This window comes from Fringilla coelebs (genome assembly GCF_963513975.1).
Source record: "Fringilla coelebs genome assembly, chromosome: 1".
NCBI classification, from domain to species: Eukaryota; Metazoa; Chordata; class Aves; order Passeriformes; family Fringillidae; genus Fringilla; species Fringilla coelebs.
In genome coordinates, this window is record NC_140028.1 from 62,435,808 (window position 1) to 62,457,134 (window position 21,327).

The window sequence follows — 21,327 nt, forward strand, 5'->3', positions numbered from 1 at the left end:
AGTTTCTTAGTTCGGGAATATGGGGAATTTTATCATGTTACTTTCACAAAATCAAATTTGGAATGAAATAAGAGCTCCTGAACATTGGGGAAGTAGCTGAGCTTTGTGGGCATTGGTCTACTCTATCCAAATGTATTACATCCTTCAGTTGATGAGCTCTTTTTTTTAGGGAAAGGGAGGAATAGAATCCGTTTCAGGAGGTGTTTGTTTAATCTTAAACCCATGGATACACATGGATAAGATGCTATTAAAAACCAAGGTGTCATTCCTAACAGTGAATCTATGAAAGAACAAGGAGAGGATATGAGCTAAAGGGTTGCAAAACACCATTAATCAGGAATACACAGTGAGACTGAACAAAGAATGAGTAACAACATCCTGCCATAAACGTAAATGCAGGGCAAGTTCCATGCTGTACTTTGATACTGCATGAAAGTAAGGGCTTTGACTATGGAGAAAACCATGTACTGCTACATTTTCTGCATTGCTCAAAGTTTTAAAAGACCATAAGCCTGATTTTATCCACTCTTGTTTGTAGAATAACTAGGTATAAATATTCTTTTGCATTAAGAAAACAACTTTTGTGGGTTTTTGGGCTGAACTGCATGTGTGTTTTTGGGGGTGGGGTGGTTATTTAATTTTCTATTAGTTTTAACAATGTTTTTATCAATTTTTTTCTCAGCAAACTGGGTGAGTTTTAGGCTCTGCATGTATTTACAGAAAGCTGGTGTGATTGTTCTGTCACTCATTTGGAATGGGGTATAAATGAGCTGCTCTTTCTTAAATCTTAGTGCTTTTTGTTGTGTACATCACTGGCAGAGGCTGATGCTATTTATGTAAGACAGTATTGTATAGTCAGTATTTGTGGAACTTTGTAACAGATCTGGAACTACAAAATAAATTATTATTTTAGCGTCAGCATTTAAAATTATAGTAGGTTTCCCCCTTTCTCTGGTTAAAGAATGCGACAGATCTTCAGGTTCCTCTTCCCCCTAAAGCTTGAGCTTATATATACTACCCAAAATCATTTACTGATGGTTTTGAATATATGCAGGGATGCAATCAGCTGAAAATGTAATGTATAGTAAAAGGAGCAAGAGTCTTGGAATAAAATCTTACAGTGTGGCTTGTTCATCAAGATATAACCTTATTGTACTCTGTTGGGTAAGAATGCATGAATGGAAGGCAGCCCACAAATCCAAACTTAGGATTGCAAGCCTAATAAATACAAAGCAGAATATGGACATTATAACCCTGGATATTTTTAAATTTTAAAAAAATTTAAAATTCTAAATATTGAAAGGACAAATGGTGTTTCTTTTAATATGATCATTCTTGCTTGTGGAAAAGGTAATGCACACAACAAATCAGAAGTTCTTGGAACTTTTAAATGATTTGATTGACATGGCAACACACAATCTGACAAGAATGGAGCGGACAAAGTATGAAACGTTAATCACCATTCATGTGCACCAGAAGGATATCTTTGATGATTTGGTAAGTTTTGGAAAACCATCAAGGGACTTTCTGTATGGAAAGCCTTGCACATATAAAAAAAATATAAGCAAATCTTAGAATCTATTCTCTTTGAGTAGCTCTGACATTACTGCTGTGATACAGCATATCAGATTTAGTTTGATTTAATATAGATGTGATGCAGTGAGAAGGGTGAATTTTTATATAGGTGTGTTCATAGGTTTAGACTTCAGGTTTTTAAAATGATTGTTTATACTCATCATGCACAAATTCACCATGAGCAATAGAGTTTAACTTCTGAAATTAAACGATCCTCTCAATTTGAATATTTAATGCATTATTTGATTGAAATGTAAATGTAAAAAAACTCCTTTCAGTATTCCTGTCAATCTTGTGATTTCTGATCCAGTCTATGTGTTGATGTAAGGTAACAGTTATTCAGAGGTAAAATCAGGGAGGCTTCATATATTTGAAGAGAATAGCAACAATAGATATAACAGATATTTTAGGTTTTTTGATAATTGAGTTGCATCAGGCTTCCTTTAGATGAGTATGTTGAATAATGAAAGCATAATTATAAAAATGGAAGTAAAATGACTTCCAAAGGACTTGAACGATGCAAAGGTCAATAATTCAATACTGATTGCTTAATTTATGCATATATGTTAGGAAGATAAAAATTAAGTGCATATGTAAAGAAACTAGGAAAAAATAAAGTACTGAAAACTAGAAAGAGAATGGATGGCTTCTAGGATAAGCATGGGGTTTTATCCTCTGCCTGTAATTTTAAATTTATATTCATAATTATTTTCTTAATTAATTTAATGTCATAATAAAATTATGGAAAATTGTTTAAATTTGTAGGTCCTGTATATGAAAAAAAAAGTCAGGAGCAAGCCCACAACTGTGGAAAGGGTTCTTAAATAGTATATGTAATAATAGCCTTCTATCTTAAAAGATTCTTTCTATTCTCTGCTAAACACACCCTTCAGTGATTGAGATAAAGGAGAGGGAAGTGGCTGAGATTCCAGAACCTCCTCTTCACCTTACACTGTGTTTGCAAGGCCAATATCCAGGGCAACATTTTCTGTAAGAGGCCAGTGGTGTTGAGATCTAGTGTCAATAATAATGAATCTATTAATTACCACAAATCTAAATATGTGTGTAGCAAGTTCATACTGAAAATACAACCCAAATAAACGAGCACTCAGTCATCTATACAACGTATTCAAATACTGTGCACAATTTAGTATTTCTGTGAGTAATGATGCAGTTACCATGCAGGACAGCCAGTATTGTTCATTTTTTATGTTTTCCATGGCTGTTTTTCAATATCTCTGTAAGACACAATTCATAATCTCTGTGCCCAAATCAGAGGAAAATCAAAGTTGACAGAAGGTTCAGAGCATGTCATAGACAGGTTTGAAAAGATAATTCTGGATATCTTGATCCTGACAGATTCTGTGCTCATTCTTCAAGGTCATGAATTTATATTAAGTAGACTTTTTTTTTTTCTCTGTGGAATTTAAGATTAATTTGTTACTGATTCATTTCTATATTAATGATTTTTCTTTTCCATAATAGGTCCGTATGAACATTAAATCTCCATCTGATTTTGAATGGCAAAAACAGTCTCGATTTTATTTTCTTGAAGACTTGGATAAATGCATTATCAAAATCACTGATGTAGAGTTCACCTACTGCAATGAATACTTAGGCTGTACAGACAGGCTTGTTATAACTCCCTTAACTGACAGGTATTCGTAAAAGGAATGAAATGCATATATTGCAGCTAAGATTTAATTCCTTTGACTAAATTCTTTTAACTTCCATGAGTCAGAATTACTAGGTTGCTCTACAATGCTGCAATATTGCTGGTGAACAGCAGAGGCCAGTGCTTATATATTCAGCTGTTGAAAGCAGGTTGAATTTGAGTGTTTGCTTGAGCTACATGACCTGTGATGGGCATTAAAAAATTTACTTGCTCTCAAGATAAACATGCCTGAACCCCATACACTTCACCAGCCTAAACAGAGTCAATCTAAACACCAATATATTGCTGCTTTCAATAAGCAAGTAGTTGCATGAGAATTTGGAATTGCAGCAAGGGATTAATTTGAAGTCAACCTGTAGGAAAAAGCAGTAACTCAGGACATAGCATTGCATAGCTAGTGCCAGTGTGGTTTCAGCAAGGGCTATGGAGAACTGCAGGAATACAAACACAGAAAAACTCCAAGGGCAATCATAAGGAGGTTTTTTTTTGCTGGAGTGTTATACAGCGCAGTATAAACTTCATTAGATGCCTATTTTCCAAAAGTGGTTGGTGCTTGAGCTAGGCAAGAGGCAGATGCATTTGCTATGCCAGAGCTTGTTCTTTAATATGTGGATACAAATGTCAAAATTATTGCCTATTCAGTCATTTCTAGAATTATAGAATGGCTTGGATTGGAAGGGGCTTTAAAGATTGTCTAGTTCCAACCCCCTTGCCTTGGACTGAGACATTTTTCCCTAGACCAGTTTGCTCAAAGCCCCATCTTGAGTTAATGTTGCAATTGTCTTTGCATTCTTTGTGCTACTAGATTTTATTTATTAATGAAAACTCAGATTTTTGTCTATTTCTGAGCAAATATTATTCCCTGTGAGCTATTTCAGAGAGCCAAACCTCTGCATGTGGATACTTGGCTTTTAATAAGTAACACACTTCTCCGAAATTCTATGTTATGCACCCTACTGTTCCTGTTAGATAGAAGTTTGTTTGCAGCAGTGCACATGTAGTTGATTAGGGGCTATGGCAGCACTAACACACTGAAAATATTTTTACCCACTAGGAGAGCCAGTATCAATAAAATATCATTCAAAATTTGTTCACTGAATTAAAATGCAGCCAGGGAAGTGGTTTTGGCACCAAGCCTGCCAGAGTTCAAAAGCATTTGGACCAAGCTTTCAGGCACGTGGAGTGGTTTTTGGGTTTGTCCTGTGTAGAGCCAGGAACTGGACTGGAATTGGACAGAGGATATATTATGATTCTACAAGGTGCTGTGTCACACAAGATTGAAAATTAGCACAGGATGACATGATTGAAGAAAACAAGCCTTTTCAATGAGTTTAAACTACAATAATAGTAATAACAACAACAGAAAGAGCAGGCATATCTCTCTTTGGACAAACCCGGAAGAGCCAAACAAAGTTGCACGGATTGGAAGCTACTCACTGTCACATATTGAAAGTGTGTTTGAAGGAGAGATGTTTCCTAATGTTAGCATGGGAAACTTATGTGCCTAAGCAACATTGCACAGCAGATTTTATTTCCCTCGTGGGCTTTTTCCATTTTAATATTTATAATTCTGCTATGTGGAATTGTCTGATCTTCTGAAAATTTTCAGGTAATGGTGTCTTTGTTCCATTAATCAGCTTGGAGTCAAGTCCTGTTTGGCTAATGATTTTATGTTCAGAGAGATTCCCTAAGCATGTGATAAATACACACAGCTGGTAGTACATTGCATTAAGATAATGACACTGAAACTGAATGCTCCTACACATCATATCAGACACAGTCCACATCATGGCATACACCAAAAATGAAGTGAAAGGTCTGCATAGAACTTGTGCTATGTATTCAGTTTGTCCTGACCTCGTATTCAGTAGCAGAATTGTTAGGAGCGGTATTTTTTGTGTTAAATGGTGGCCTCTTAACTGGTCACTGAGCAATAAGGTGAAAAAGCATTCTTACTGCTATTGTATTAGAATGAGTATTCTGTGGTTTCTTAAGAAGTCATACTAGCTGCTATCATTTGGGATTTTTTCCAATGCCATTTTATCTCCCCACATATATCATAAAGCTATTGAGTTTCACACTGCTGAAATGTGTTTGCTGTGATTTTGGAGCATTGGAGGTTAGAACAACAGGATTCCTTACACCCTTCAGTAACCTCCACATCATCTGGGAAGGCTGAGACTTAAACTTGAGGATCTCAACCCAGGATGGAGGCTGAAGCAGAAGGTGGTCATAGGACTCATAGATTCCTCCTCTTTCTCCATTGCCCATTGCAATCTCTGCTCTCATCCATTGCCCTCCTGGAACTCAAAGACCTCACGTGACTGGCAGCAGTCCTATGGTTTGGCATGCTGTTATGGAAATTTCAAGAACAGGAGGTGCTTCCAGCCTCTGTGCCTTCCTACTGCCAGATCAGAGAGCCCATCATGAGTACTCTGGGAACACAGAGGGAGGGGGAAAAGGCAGAAATCCAGTGGCTCTGGGTGCTGCAGAATGAGGCTGCAAAGGAGGACGGGTTTATGATAGTCTGAGAAAACCACAAAACTACAGTATTTTGGTATTCAGCATTTAGAATTGGCCTGTGGATTTCCTGGGCTGTTGCAGTCATGGCTGTGCTGGATGAGTGCTTTTCTGCAGGTGGAGCAAAGCTGGTCTGGTAACTCAGCTTCACAGTGTACAAGGGGGTGACTGTGGACTCACCACATGGAAATACATTCCTGCCCCCTTCCCCAGCTCTGGATAATACTTCTATGGTGGTTGCATTGATGGATTTCACGTAATTAATGGTAGGAAAAGATTCACAGATCTGTTTGTTCTGTCTTTAGGTGTTACATCACTCTGGCACAGGCCCTGGGCATGAGTATGGGTGGTGCACCAGCAGGACCTGCTGGGACAGGGAAAACAGAGACAACTAAAGACATGGGCAAATGCCTGGGAAAGTATGTTGTGGTTTTCAATTGTTCAGACCAAATGGACTATAGAGGACTTGGTCGTATCTATAAAGGTAAGAAAATAGCTTTTATTTATTCTTTTTAGAGTTGTAAGTTTTTGCCCCTTCTGTGTAGTGAGTTAGCAAAGATTTGGAGAGCATTTTCACCTCTGTTTCCTCTTATTTTCAGGCATTCATCAACTTTACCTGATATTTGATTTTATTTGCTTTTTCCTTTCTTTCTTCCTGCATGCTTTTCAGTACTTTTTTGTTTGAATATTATTCAATGGTGTTTCCCACCTATGTCTTCGTTTCTTTTTTCCTTTTAATCCTTTCTATTGTTTGAGTGTTTTTTAATGCCTCTATCCTACCTCTTCAATGTGGAGAGGACTTATATTTATTATTTGCTATTTTTGCGTCAAACAAGGCAATCAAATGTGAAGCTTAATGCTGTTATGCAAGGCAGGGAAATATTTAAAGTGTTTCAGTGTCTTTTTTAACTACAAGACTCTTTTGAAACCAGGAAAATGACACAGTGGTCAAACTCTGATAACTCTTCATGATTAGCAAAATTTGGAACTTAGTTTTGCAACCAGCAATCAGTGATTCCAAATTTCTTTATAATGGTCTGTTTTATTGTATATAGCTGCATTTATAGATGGACTGACAGATCACAGAACGCCACCATTTTCTGTGAGTGGTGGGCTTTTAACTATAACACAAGGCATCATAAACAAAATTTTCACTGTTGTGATATCTCCTGAAAGCTAAAATATAACTAAATAATATAATATTTAGTTTCATTTAAGAAACCAGTGAAGCTGGCCCTGATTTTTAAGCAGAGGAACATTTCTCAGCTAGAAACTGAACCATCTATGCATGTGAATACTTTCAGTTAAGGTCACAAGTTTCTCAAAGCACCTCTTGTAACCCCCACAGATTTGGGCCAAGTCTTACTTGCACATCTTTTATTGTGTGCGCAGACCTTTAGTGTAACAAGTTTATTTTGCTCATTTTTATTAGACAGAAGAGGCCTGGGCTATCTGAGTATGCTCATAATGCCAAGCACAGTCATTTGCTGTACCTGCAATCATCAGTCTGTAAGGGAGATGTCAGCCTTTGTTTCTCCTTGCAGTGGGTTTGTCTTTGATCTCACCAAACTGTTGTTGTCTTCTGCTCTGCTCCTTTTGTGAGAATATTTGTATCTCTTTATGTGAGCACCTCTTTTCCTGGCTCCATGGTGATTTCACTTTGTATTAAACTGTTCGTGACTCATGTCAGTTCACACACCTAGTTTTGTATCCTTGATTTTTCTGCCTTCTTATCCTGAGCACTTTGGTAAATTATCCTTTCCCATTTCAGATTGAGGCAGTAGTGACCATTGCAGCTGGTCATTGCTTTCTTTTATTAAAACTGGACACAATTTCTGTGTCCAAAAGCGCAAGTTGAATTTTAGGGCTCAGTTTCTTTTTATCTTGTTTTTCTATACGCTGACCATTTTCCATGTAGTTTTGTCATCATATGCTTCAGAAGCAAAATAATACTGTGCAATGTGTCCTTCTCTGGCTGCCTCATTTAATGGCATGCTGGTGTTCAATATGAGCTAGAAAAAATATTTATAGAACTCATCTAATTGCTGCTCAATCAACCATGATGCCTGTGACTGCTTACTTCAGTAAATTTGCAAGTGGGATCATAGCTTTCTTCTCTGAGAATTAGGTAATAGATTCAGCTGAATAGAGCCTGAATAGGGTGGGTTTTTTCAGCATTCATATGGCTGTTGTGTGTCTGGGAGTAAAAGTAAGATTCTGTTCTTACATAAGCCATATTGATGCTTTTGTTTTTGAAGGAATATTTTAAGTCAGTTATTTCGCACTGAGTGTCACTACTTGGAAGGGCCTGGCTTGCAATCATCTTTTTTATGTCTTTAAAATATCTGCAATTTCTTGAAGAGTAGTTATAATGAAGTTAGGGAAGGAAATGAGCTCTTTTTGATTTAATATAAAGGGAAAAGTGAGTTCAGATAAAGAATCTTTACTGCACATGAGGCCTTTAATGGAGAAAAAAAGATGGTTCTTCACAGCTGTAGAAACACTTTCATGCAGACTGATAAGAAAGTTCTCATTAACACACTACATATTTCAGTGCTCACAATGGGAAAATTTTCAGAATTCCACATATCTGTGCTAGGCTTGGTGCTCCACCACCAGAGTTTGCAACCCAAGCTTTTCATTTTTTCTGGTGCTGTGGGTCAAGTAATCAGATATCAGGTTTAGCAGTGAGGAGAAAAGAGGCAGGGAGAGGTCATGGTGTCCTGTCTGCAGGCATGTTTCCAGACTTCTTCTGTAAAGACAAGAAGTTTCATCTTCAGAAAAAAGAAATAGAAAAAGGTAACTAATATAGCATATATTGTATACTATAAAATTATGATTTGAAGCTCTTCTGGTTGGGTCAGAGCTGAGGTTTGCTCTTTCTGTTTCCCTGTTTCTATCTGCTTTGTTTTTCTCTGTGACTCAAGAAATTCATAGGCAGATGATCTAGTTGATATGCTCAAGGCCTAGACTTTGATCTTTGATGGTTTTGTTTTTCAAATTTGAACCAAAATGTAGATTCAGATACAACTTGTCACCTGAACTGGACAAGAGGTAACCTGAGACAGTACGAGGGATGCAAGTGGGAAGATGAATGTTCAAGTTTTCCCATATATCAAATTCAGTGTTGAAATTGCCCATGAGTAGCAAACCAGGGATACTTGATCACTTCCTGTAAAGTGTTGGTGGATACCCTTCAGAAAACCTTTTGTCTGCAGTTGCCTGTGGATGGGTATAAAAGTTGTGTTTGCTTTGGTTCTCTTTCTATAGTTACAGTCAAGCAATTCCAGTCTTACCTGAAGTAACTTTTGTGATTTGGTATTTGATGCAATATTTAGTGTAAGATTTTACATTTATCTTAATTCAGAGGGTGAATACCCAAGTCTGGCATTCTGTAAATTCTTTCAGGACCAATGATTACTTTTTAGTTTGCTGCTTCTGGGTTGTGCTTTGGCTAGACAGAGCTTTGTTTCAGTGACATTTCCATTGAATTATATCACTATAGCTCTACTCCTGTGTAAAATCTGGGGAAAAATGTGGAAAGATACATGGAAGGAGACATGGCTCTGCATTGCAGATATGCATTTTATAGTCTGGGGGCTAACAGCTGTTCTGTGAGATTCTTTCATTGTTTGAGAACCAGATTTGTAGGATGTCTATACTGATTGGGGCAGGGGCATTGCTATATTTTTTAGATATAATTAAAGATCTCTTTAGTCCGGTAATTTATTTTCTGCTTTTACTCCATTTATGTATTTGATAACCATCATATGTTCAGCATGGGGATGTGCTGAATTTAATTCTCAACATGACAAAATTACATTGTTGCTGAGCTGGTTTGCAGCAGAGAGTTTGCTTGCTGTGCCTTTGCTTGTGTGTGTTTTTAGCATAGATGTGTATTTTCTTTCCTTTTTCAACACCACCAGAATGAAATAATTTTGCAAGAACTGAGTTTATTCAAAGCTGTGGGATATTGGCTTTGTCTGAGAATGAGGTTTCCTAACTCCATGCAGCAGGTGGCATTACAGAACAAGTGAATTTTTTTTCCTTTCCCAAGGAAAAAATTATTTGGTCAGAACTGAACCTCACAATTCTATAGAGAAATTACTTTCAAAACCCTTTAAGATACAGACAGTAAGTGTAAGAGACAATATTATACAGAACTAAGTTTCTTAGTTTAAAACTATCCAGCTTTAGAGATTTTCCTTGCTGCATCTTTCCAAAGAGTAGATATTTATGTTTAATAAACAAAGCAGAAAAAAACCACTTTTTTGGTTTCTTTTTAGAAGTCATATAGCACATGTTACAAAAGGGGACAAATGAATTTGAAAAATCTCTGCAATAAGTTTTTTTATCAGGGAGCACAAGAACAGGGTAGCTTCATGAGGGAAGATGAGCCAGGAGCTCAGGGTGATCAGCACAGAGGCAGGGGCAAGGGCTTCACTCAGCAGGGCACAGTTCCACAGCAGGGCAGGCTGTTGGCAGCGTGTTCCCATCAGCAGTCCAGTGACATCAGATAATGTGAAATAACTTGCTGGATAGAGGATTTGTCTGGGAAGTTTAGTCAGAACCAGCAGGAGGCAGGACTGGGGGTAACTGTGGAGCTGGGGGCTCCTCCAGGAAGTTCGTTCAGCAATTCAGGATAAGAGGAGATGGGACAGTGCACAGCCCTGCACACAGTACAGCTCTGACCTGCCTGAGCTACAATGGAACTCCTGGACTGGAGTAGAAGCCTCAGGGAGGGCTGTTGAGAGCATCCAGGGCCCAGATATTCCTCATAAAAGGAGAGGAACATCAGTTTAAGGACTTCGTGCCACACCTGTGAAGTAAAGGAATGTTCTTAATTTGTTTTCAAAGACAGTAGGATGGAGTATTTAATATTTTAAATTTGGTAACTTTTGATAGAATTACTTCAATCTTTGTATCATTATGGCATTGTGGTATTTGTATATATTCCACTTACTTTTAATTTTTTTAATTAAGTCTGTGTAATTTTTCATCCTCTACAGATTCTTTTCCTTTGGAGTATCTTTTTTCCTTATAATATCACAGAAATTAATTAGAAGCAGTTTAGGGAAAGGTTACATATGGAATTGAGATAATTTTCATGGGAGATCTGCAGTATTGCCCTGACTGAATTAAGCCTTAAGAAGACAATTTTGGTTTTACTACCACTTATTTTGACCTGGTTTCACTCTAGTTCTTTTCTTCCAAAATTGCATGGGTAAAAAAGACCAATTGATGCAACATTATTAAAATAATTGGTTAATGGTCATGAAAAAAAAACACATAAAAAATGAATGTCAGGAAAGAAACATAAAAGTGGCATTAAGGGCACTTGGGGCAACATCTTAAAGGGCGAGAGAAGATCAGACAAGGAAAAGTAGAGGGAAGGGAAGTAGCATATTATGGGAAGAACAGGCTGAGCAAAAGCAAGAGAAGGAAAAAAATCAAAAGAAAACAACACAAAATGAAAGAATATGTCTTCATAGTATTGTTATTGATTTTTGAATACTTTCTCTTGAACTATCTAAAGCTCTTAAGGAATCAACTTTACACATAAACTACCCATAGATATATTTTACCAATGCTATAGGCATTGCCATATAAAGTATGGGATCCAGGGGAGCTCTGGGCATGGTTATTCAACATTGCAAACACAAATGCCTTTTCTTGGCCATGTGCCCTATTTCTGCATTTAGTACTGCCTTCAAACTGCTTAAGCCAAGCTGAGCTCAGGGAAGTGAATTAAACTCTACTTCTGAACATTTCTAGGTATGGACCTAGGCATTTGTAAATACTAGTGGCAGTGTGGTCTTTGGGAAGGTAGGGATGGCATCCATGAAGCTCCTGCATAGACTTACTAGGCTTTGTCTCTTGTGAAAGGGGTGTGAAAGAGGAGGGGATTATGTAGCTTTCCGTCTACTGCTCTGGAAGGCTGCCACTGCTCTCCTGTTTCAGTCCTGTTGGCAAGATACAGAAGAAGACTCTCCCAAGAGCCATTAATTTCATGATGTTTGTGGGTACTACTGTCTGTCCAGAACGCTATGGCCTGTTCCAAGTAACAATTCTAAGTGTAATATCAGATTCTTTCCTCTATCCTGAACAGTAAAATGTTAATCTCCAGTAATTTTTAACCTATGAATTAATTGTTATAAAATGCTACAATGCTTCTGTCAGAAATGTAGTGGTCTCTACTTAGTTTTGTGCTTTTCATTTAGGTAGGTGTTTTTCAAGCTCAACTTTGACAATTTCATCCCCTGCATAAATGAGTTTCCATGCTATATTTATGCTACTATAGTACTAGTTACCACGCTGCTAGTTTCCATGCACATTTATGCTACTATATGGTACTATATGCAGTATTAATTAACACTTTCTGCCTAATGGTGGCTGTAGAAGTCGAGGATTCTTTGTAAAGAAGTTTATGTATCTTTCATTCAAGGGGTGATACTTTTTCTGAGTGTCATTAATGCACAGCCCAACTTATTTTGAGATTTTACTTCTCCTTTTATTCTGTGTTCATGTTCTCTGCTCTTCTCATGTTACACTAAGTTGTTTAGAACATGTCCTATTTTGTATATAAATTACTCTTGTTTGATCTGCCATTTTCAGGGAATCTTTCTCTTTTTTGCTTTCCTAAGGTTTAGCTCAGTCGGGTGCGTGGGGTTGCTTTGACGAATTTAACCGCATTGAACTCCCGGTTTTATCGGTGGCGGCTCAGCAGATATATATTGTACTTCAGTGTAAGAAAAAAAAGAAACTTAAGTTCACTTTCACTGATGGTGACGTCGTTGACATGGACAGAGAATTTGGTATATTTCTGACTATGGTATGTCTGTAAATACATGTAAATGGCATCATTGTGAAAAATCTTTTCTGTTCCATTTCCTGTTGAAATTTCCCTGTTGAAACATTGGAACTGTCTGTTAGAAAGTAGTTAATGAAACTTGAACGATAATTTGGTAAAATAATTATGATATAATTTTCTCTTGTTCATATTTTTAACGGGATCTTAGGACTTGAGGTATGCATTTATCATTAATATGTATTTTAAGGACTGTTTTAGTTGAATATTTGACAGATTGAGATTAAACTTAACCCCCTCTTATTTTTAATCAAAGTCTGTCAAAATAAAACAGAATTCACCAGCTGGTCTGGTCAGTATTTTACCACCTGTGAATAAGTTTTTGACCTCAGTCCTGAAAGACAGCATGAGAGAAACCACCCTCACTCTGATTCACTGGCCTCCTGAAGATTTATCTTTGGTGCCTGAAGACTGCTTCTAGCAGTGCAGGAGGCAAAGCAGCAGTAAAGTATAAGAATACCTTAAAATCATCTTCGTATCTCTCCCTCCATAGCCACCAACATATCCACTCAGAATGGAAGCATTTGTCTTTATTTTAGGGGGTCCTACCTTTGAAAAACTGTTAATGTTATCACTGTAATTTGAAAAAGAGAGCAAATAAGTGCCATACAAAGGCCAGGGGGAAGACAGTTTGAAAATAGCTGAAAGAGATGAAAGAAGTTATCACTGCACAGCCAGTGACTACAGTTGTCACAACTGAGCCGTGCAGTACTCATATGAATGACTTAGACATCTTCAGAGAAAGGTCAGATCCATTAGTTTAAATTATACTCAGTAATGGCTTGCACTGGTTGACTGGCTTTGCGCTGAAATGGTCTGGGAATGCTCACAGGGGACAGTAACCTCCAACACTGGAACGCTGTCAAGACTCTGAGGTAGTAACCATTTAAAAGAGCTGCAGCAAGATCTGTAAGTGGCTGTTTGTCTATATCTTTTGGTTTTGGACATCCCCAAATAACGTGTGATACCCCATACTTCATGAACTGCAGTATTGAGGTAACTGTGCACTGATGTGCCATTGCGACGTGCTCACATTGCCTTTCGTAATCTCGCATGTGCTCCTGCATTTGCTGAATGGTTAACAGGAAAGATGAAACTTCCTACCCTGCCATCATTATATATTGTTTGGGTTTATAAATTGCATTTTCAGAACCCTGGCTATGCAGGACGACAGGAACTCCCCGAAAATCTGAAGATTCAGTTTCGCACAGTTGCCATGATGGTGCCTGACCGTAGCATTATTATGCGAGTCAAGCTGGCAAGTGCTGGTTTCCGAGACAACCAAATCCTCAGTCAAAAATTCTATACACTCTACAAACTCTGTGAAGAGCAGCTATCTAAACAGGTAAAATAAATATTTGTCCAACTGTAAGCTGTCACTGGAAGGATATGGAGATAATATACTTTCATAGAATATGTAATTATTTTTACACTCATGGGCCTATACATTTTTTAGGGTTTTCAGTTTCAAGTTCCAGAAACAGTGTCTGAAATGATCATGTAGTTTTTATTTTTCTCAGGAAATTGAGTAGTATGGGAAGTTTGATTTGTGATTCTTAAACAGAGTGCAGTTACTGGAGAAGTTATGAGGAATGGCTATATTGCTGTGCTGAACTTGCAGAGGGCACATTTTTCAATGTCTTCACTTGTGAAAGCCAGGTCTATTTCAGAGGCAGTGTAAGAATTGTAAATAACTACAGAGCACCTACAAGACTCTGTCTTGATGAGTGCTACTAGAAAGAGAATACTGCTGTTCCGTTTGGGATGAGGTGTTTAAAAGTAGAAACAAATTTGGTTCTTTCCTTCTGAATGCCCTGTGCTGGCTTTTAAATACCTTGTCCACTAGAGAGTCTCAATGAGAAATCATTTAAATATAGATAAATTGTGGCTCAAATGCCTGCTTTGATTGGATAGTGATGAACCTGTGCTAATTGACTACTATAATATACTTCTACATACTACTATACTATAATATACTACTATATTAGACTACTATAATTTTAGTTCTATACCACATATTTATTAGTGCCTGGCCTTTGTAAAACTAAATTTTCCTATTGTCTCAGTTTGTGTGGTCATTTTTTGTCCAGGACATGATTCTTCCCTTCAATGTGAAAAAGGCACATAAGCAGGCATCAGAAATTTGGTGTTCTACCTCTGCAAAAGTGCTTTGCTTGTTTTGTGTTGTCACAGATGCTGGAACTGGTTCACCCTTGGACAATGTACTTAAAAATTTAATGCACACACCCAAACAAAACCTAACGATAAAAAACATGTTTTGACTATCTTAAGGGTGTATAACATTTTTTACACAATCATTACTGCATCTGCACAGAGAGTGCCGAGTCTCTCTGCGTAGTTTGGTTATTTTTTCAGCAGAAATTGCCCTCTGGAACCTCTGAGATGAGGAGATTCTCCATTTATCAGGTTAATCAACATACTGAAGCATATAAGTAAGCCTTATCAGTTGGCCTAGGGATCATGTGGAGGACTCTGTGAAACCATCTGAGATTCCCACTGGGAAAGCTCCTGTGCCAGTTATTCAAATGCTTTGTTGTGAAGGCAGGTAGCTCAATCACCTTGTCTCAGATCAGTCCTTTGCCTCATATATGCTGATGCTAGCAAGGGAGGTCCTTGATATTTATGAAAATTAATGACCAAGTGCTCTGGGTGTGCACATAGGCCCAGCCCTTACATTCAGCTACATCACAATTTTATGTCTGCATCTTATGTTTGTATCTCTCTTATAACTGAAATTCCATAGTTCTTGCTAAGTAAGCCATGATGTCTGTGAGGTATAGTCTTCCATGGGTATTTATAATTTCTTCAGGACCACGTAACATTTCTGCAGTATCCATCAGAGAAGTCTGCTTATAGTGAACTTTCTTCTAACCATTTATATCATGGATCACTATACTTGGTTGCATGAGCTAGGAAGCACGGCTTTCTGCAAGCTAGTTTGTCCTACCTGTGTCTGTGGGCAGCCCCTTGGACAGTCCTTCTCTTGTCTAAATCCATTCTATACAGTCATAAAATCAGAGAAAAATGGATCTTTTTCTCTGGGACTTCTGGAGGTGAACAGGTGCTATACCTCTTCTCAAAGTGAGATCTCCTAGAGCAGGTGGCTCAGCACCTTGTCTAGATGAGCTTTGAATATCTCCAAGGATAAATAAACACTTCACAGCCTCTTTGGTCAAGCTGTTGAAATGTCTGACCACCTTGTCTAGTCACCATTTTGTGTGTGAGGATGTTATCAGAGACAGTGTTGAAATCTCCCAGAATGGCTCTGCCCTGCTGTGTTGCCCTTCCAGCAGATATTGGGGTGTGCCAAGCCCCCAGTGAAGATCAGGGCTTGCAAAGAATAGGCTAATTCCAGTTGTTGAAAGAAAGATTCATCAGCTTCTTCCTTATCAGGATGTTTGCAGCAGACATCTGCCACAATGCTATTGAGCCCTCTAATTCTGACACAACTTCTGTCAACTGGCTCATTAGCCATCCTAAGAGAAAGTGTTTCCTCTCTTTCACTTGAAAGGGCAATTTCCCATCTCTTCATCCTGTCTTGTCCTTCCTAAAGAACCTGTATCCATCCATTGTGCCTGTGCCTCCACATTTCCTAGTTTGACTGTAACCCTGTACCTGCACACAGAGCTGTAATTTTTCTGTTTTGTTGTCTTGTTGTGTGTCTTAGCAAACAGGCACTTCAAATTAGCACCTCTTTCTGCTGTGAGAGCTCCTGCCATGATGCTGTTCTCTTCACCTGTCCTTATCTGTACCCATGTACTTGAGAAGGGTCCCTTCCCACACTGGTCCATCATCCTTGACATCTCTCTTGTCCATAACAGCCTGGATCTTCTGCTTCTCAGCTGGGTCTCCCACTTCCTCACTTGGACATGTGTTGTTATTGTAGTAGTAATGAAATAATTTGAAACACTTGCTGAAGTTCCTTGTGAAGTTTGTTGTAGGCTGGGGAATGCATCTAATGCAATATGTGATTATATAGAGGGAGATCTAATGAATTAATCAGATTAGATATGGGAGTCTCATGAACTGAACATGTTTCTAAGAGTACAGTGGGACATAAAATTGCTTCTGTGTAGTCAGAAAACTAAAATGGTAAAGTTCAGACAGTCTTTCTTAGAGGCATATTCAATTAGACATTAGGAAGAAATTCTTGACTGTAAAGGGTAGTGAGACACTGGAACAGGTTGCTTGGAGAGTTTCTGGACTCCCCATCTCTGGAAGTGTTCCAGACCAGGTTGGATGGGATTCTGAGTAACATGGTCTAATGGAAGGTGGCAGGGGGGTTGGAACTAGAAGATCTTTTAGGGTCACTTCCAGCTCAAACCATTCTGTGACTCTATAATTTGTATTAATCTTTCTTTCCTAGTGGAACTTATTTATTCAAATTTTTAATGGTGAATTTGAAATTTAAAGTTAAGGAATGCTGGATTTTCCAGGCATTCGACTGGAAAGATCAGGGTCACATAAAGAACAAGTGCAATAGGAAATGGCAGAACATTGCCTGTTTTCAGCAAATGCAGTATATCAACAGAAGGAAATAAAGCAAACAAGCCTTCACCAGCTGAACTTACCCCACTGAAAATCTAAAAGGAATGTGCCGGAAGAACTACACAAAGTCCTCCAGACATTTTACACACACAAATGCAGATTCTGTAGAAAGAGGAACTCTGACTCACAAGTAGCCAAAGGCACCCTGACTGACTGTCATCTCCTTCAGTAAAGAAAAACAATAAACAGTAAAGTAAAAGAATTCTCCTTAGCAAATGTAGGAAGCCTAAGGTGTCCACAAGCCTGTGAAAGAGTTATTCTGACAGATCTCCAAAGGTGAATTATTTGGCTTTGTTACGGGACTTCTTCCCTAGAACCTCCTTCCACAAAGCCTCATACAACTTAGAGAAAAACAAAAACTGAAAAGAAAAACCTAACAAAGCTTGAAAGCAAATGAGGTGATAATCCCTTTTTGAGAATTATCTCTTTATGGTGCTTTCATACGGAGCAAACCACTGATATCTCTTTTTTATTTTTCCTACATGGAGCTAACTCTGCTTCTAGTAATGAGACTGTTTTATTTCATATTTTGAATTCTTTCTTTCAAGAGCATCAGCTATACCACTGTAGTCCATTTTGCTCAGGCACAGTCTTTAAAGATTTCTGTTAAAAGATGGAGCAAAGAAATAACTCATAATCCACATTTGCCAATAAATCCTAGCTCTTCTGTGCCATTCCCACAAAAACAAAGCAGTTGTAAAACTAGAAAACAGATTAAGGTAAATAAAGGATGGTCACCTTGAACCACCCATCATGTAGGTCAGATGGAATGCACCAGAAGTTCTGTTTTTAAAAGTAATTGAAACTTATTTTAAATTTTCTGGTAGGTATGAAAGTATTTCTTCAAATTTAACTAAGTCATCACTTCTATAGAAACACAGACTTGTGTAAGTTGAAGGGATCTCTAGAGGTCACCTTGTCCAACTTCTCGCTTAGCACATTACAGCAGGTTGCTAAGGCCCTTTTTGAGTTTTGAAAATCTCCAAGGATGGAGATATTCAGCCTCTCTGGGTACCTTTTCTGTTTGGCCACTCCTATTGTGAAGAATCTTTTCATTTTGCAGATGGTTGCAATTTCCCCTGTTGAAGATTTTGGCATTGCCTCCTTTCCTCTCACATAGTCATCACTTGCTGAACTCATTCCAGTATGTCAATGATGGTCATCTAGCACGGAGAAAAAGAACTATATCAGTCCTTGTCATGATTCTGGGAATTTCACTAGGACATGCCATTTACTAAATGATGATGAAGTCAGGTGGTGTCTGAGTTCATCAATATCACACTAGGTTGTTAATCTCTTTGTGTTAATGTTTCCATCTGCAAATAAGGTTTCCTGGCAGTGCGTGGCTGTGAATTCATACCTAAATTTTTCAACTGGTAACAACTTGGCACCTGATTGAATAATAGAAAATGAGGCAGGGCAGAGCCTTGAAGGATCATCCATCTACCTTTCTGAAGGAAAAATAATTCTTAATTAAATAATTTGCTAATAATGTTTGTCAATGTTCTTAACATTCTCTATTGATGGATAGGTTGCAGTTTCCCAGGCAACCAATGATCCAAAGTTTCATTTTTGTTATGGTCACAGTTTTCTCTAAAAATTAACTTGAATCCCCCTTGCTGTAGTTAAGGAATTACTTCTTTTCCTTTCTATTCCACCTTTCCTCCTCTTTGCAGGTATCTTTTGCATGTTGAAGACTTTTATCATCACTCATCCTACATATTCACTCTTCCTGCTTTTACAGTAGATTTTGTAATACTTTTTCCTGAAACAATATGTTTTCTAGTCAACTGATCGCTTGTTCTTTTCCTTTTCAAATTTCTCTTCTCTAGGGTTTATCTCCAAATGTGGAATCCAGCTTTTGGTCACAATATAGAAATGCCGATTACAATGGAAATATATTTTAAATTGTCCTAAAAAGGACATTTGTATTTTTATTTCCCAATAAAATTGCAGATAAGTCATTGGGGAGCTTGTGAAATCAATCCAATGTCAGATATTTTTCTGCAAAGCTTTGTGCTCCTGATTTGTTTCTAAGCTCAAAGAAGAAGGGCTGTTGCTCTTTATTAGTGCAGTTGTTTATTACCATCTTAACTATTTTGCACTTGCCTTTATTTAATTGCATCACACATAGATAATGTATTGAATTTCTCTTGGTAATTTTGAACTCTAGTTGTGATCTAGTTCACCAGTTTGGTATCATCTGCAGACCTAATCAGTAAGTTATTTCTTGCTGAAAATTCTGGAATTTACACAGTATATTGTTCCAATTTGTCAGCCTGGGAAATAAGGGTGAGCTCTGTATCACCAGAAAGTACACTTTCTGGTATGGACATACAACACTAGAAAATATCTTCAGGATTTGATAACAACAAAACTGGAAATATATTTGAAAAGACAAAGAGCTGGGAATTTAATATTATCGACAAGTTCTATAACATTCATTTAATTAGTTAATTTAATTTTCAGTCCTCTCTTGTTTTTGTTTTGATCTATTTGATCTTTATAGTTCTGACTTCATTTGTGCTCTATTTCAAGGTTCACTATGACTTTGGGCTTAGAAATATCCTGTCTGTTTTAAGAACACTTGGAGCAGTGAAAAGATCTAATCCCCAGGAGCCAGAGAAAACTGTTGTGATGAGAGTTCTGCGGGACATGAACCTCTCCAAACTGGTACTGTAACACTGGTGACTTTGCCCAATAGAGTATTTTGTTTGCATTTTAAGGGTCTTTATTATGCACTTTGAAAAGCTATTTTTCTTCACCAGTTGGATACATTATTTTGCAGGTTTTGATATGATTTATAAATGAGTTGAGAATACAGTTACAGTTACTGTGTGTGCACAATTTGTCTTTTAAAGAGAGGAAAACACATAATAAGCCTTAGCTGAAAAAATCTTTGGAAATACCATGAGCTCCTAGGGGATCTACCTGGTCCTCTAATTGCCTTTTGTTTTTAATTCTTTTTACCCTAAGGAGAGAAAGGAAGAATACATTGTATTAACTCTTAATAATGTCACCAAAGATCTGTCTTAAGCCAGAATTTCAATTTATACATTTCTTGGGAGTCTGTTGCCTTTTCAGAATATCATAAGAATTGCATTAAGTGAGGTAATTGGAAGCAGCTAATACCTACTTGTATAGTGAAACATCTTTCGATAATACTCTTTGAAGCATTCATCTTTCTTTTTATTGCTGTAATTAAAAGGTTATAACATGTCTAGACTCTGTGTATTTACCTTGGGAACCACTTTTGTGATGGAACCAATGACTCTGTTTCTGATGTTAATCTCTTCAGCGTGTTGGTACACTCATTCAAACCTATAGCAACGCTTCAGTGATTTACAGAAGGAAAAAATCATAAAAATTCTAAGGCAAAATATGATGGGAATAGATCTTGCTGACTTATGTAACAAAATGAAGAAATATGTCTGTGTATATATTGAAGAAAACTGTATTAAGTTGTTGACATTTTTATCAGCGTAAAGTATTTAATTTAGAAATTACTACTTGTGATTTCATTGTATGAAACTTGCTTCATAAAACTGATGGATAATTATAATATTTACTTTGGAAGAGGTAAGATTTTCACTGCCATCTTTTAAATTGCTTATCTTGAAGATTGTTTACAACTATAATAATAATTTCAATAAATAAATAATGTGTTTCCCCCTACTTTATCCTTGACAGGTGGATGAAGATGAACCTTTATTTATGAGTCTCATTAATGACCTCTTCCCTGGAGTTACTCTGGATAAATCTGGGTATCCTGAACTACAGTCAGCCATCCAAAAACAGACAGAGGAAGCAGGGCTTATTAATCATCCACCATGGATACTTAAACTTATTCAGCTGTACGAAACTCAACGAGTCCGACATGGTTAGCATGCTAGATGAGGCTTTGAGGCTGCATTGTAGTTGAGACTACATTATATTATCTGCCACTAGAATGCAAATTAATTTAATGAAAAATATTTTAAAAATTAACAGATATAATTTTTAAAGCCTATGTGGGTATGTATTTTGCTTAGGAAGCTGTTATGACCTTTTTTTGGTGTGCAATCCTGTGTTGTATTACATTTTTATGGGGAGTATGAGTGTGGCCTTTGGTGATTGAAAT

General features: G+C 37.4%; 1 protein-coding gene across 1 annotated transcript in view; it reads left to right on the top strand.

The window, feature by feature from the left end:
• LOC311153634 (dynein axonemal heavy chain 5-like) overlaps window positions 1–21,327 on the top strand; it is a gene marked incomplete at both ends in the record, with an annotated part of 146,757 nt that overhangs the window by 43,090 nt on the left and 82,340 nt on the right. The window contains 7 exons of the mRNA XM_084205597.1: window positions 1,351–1,497; window positions 3,061–3,233; window positions 6,076–6,254; window positions 12,415–12,602; window positions 13,789–13,983; window positions 19,746–19,880; window positions 20,898–21,087. Of these exons, the coding sequence (XP_084061723.1) occupies window positions 1,351–1,497; window positions 3,061–3,233; window positions 6,076–6,254; window positions 12,415–12,602; window positions 13,789–13,983; window positions 19,746–19,880; window positions 20,898–21,087 (1,207 nt within the window). The remainder of the gene's footprint in view (window positions 1–1,350; window positions 1,498–3,060; window positions 3,234–6,075; window positions 6,255–12,414; window positions 12,603–13,788; window positions 13,984–19,745; window positions 19,881–20,897; window positions 21,088–21,327) is intronic.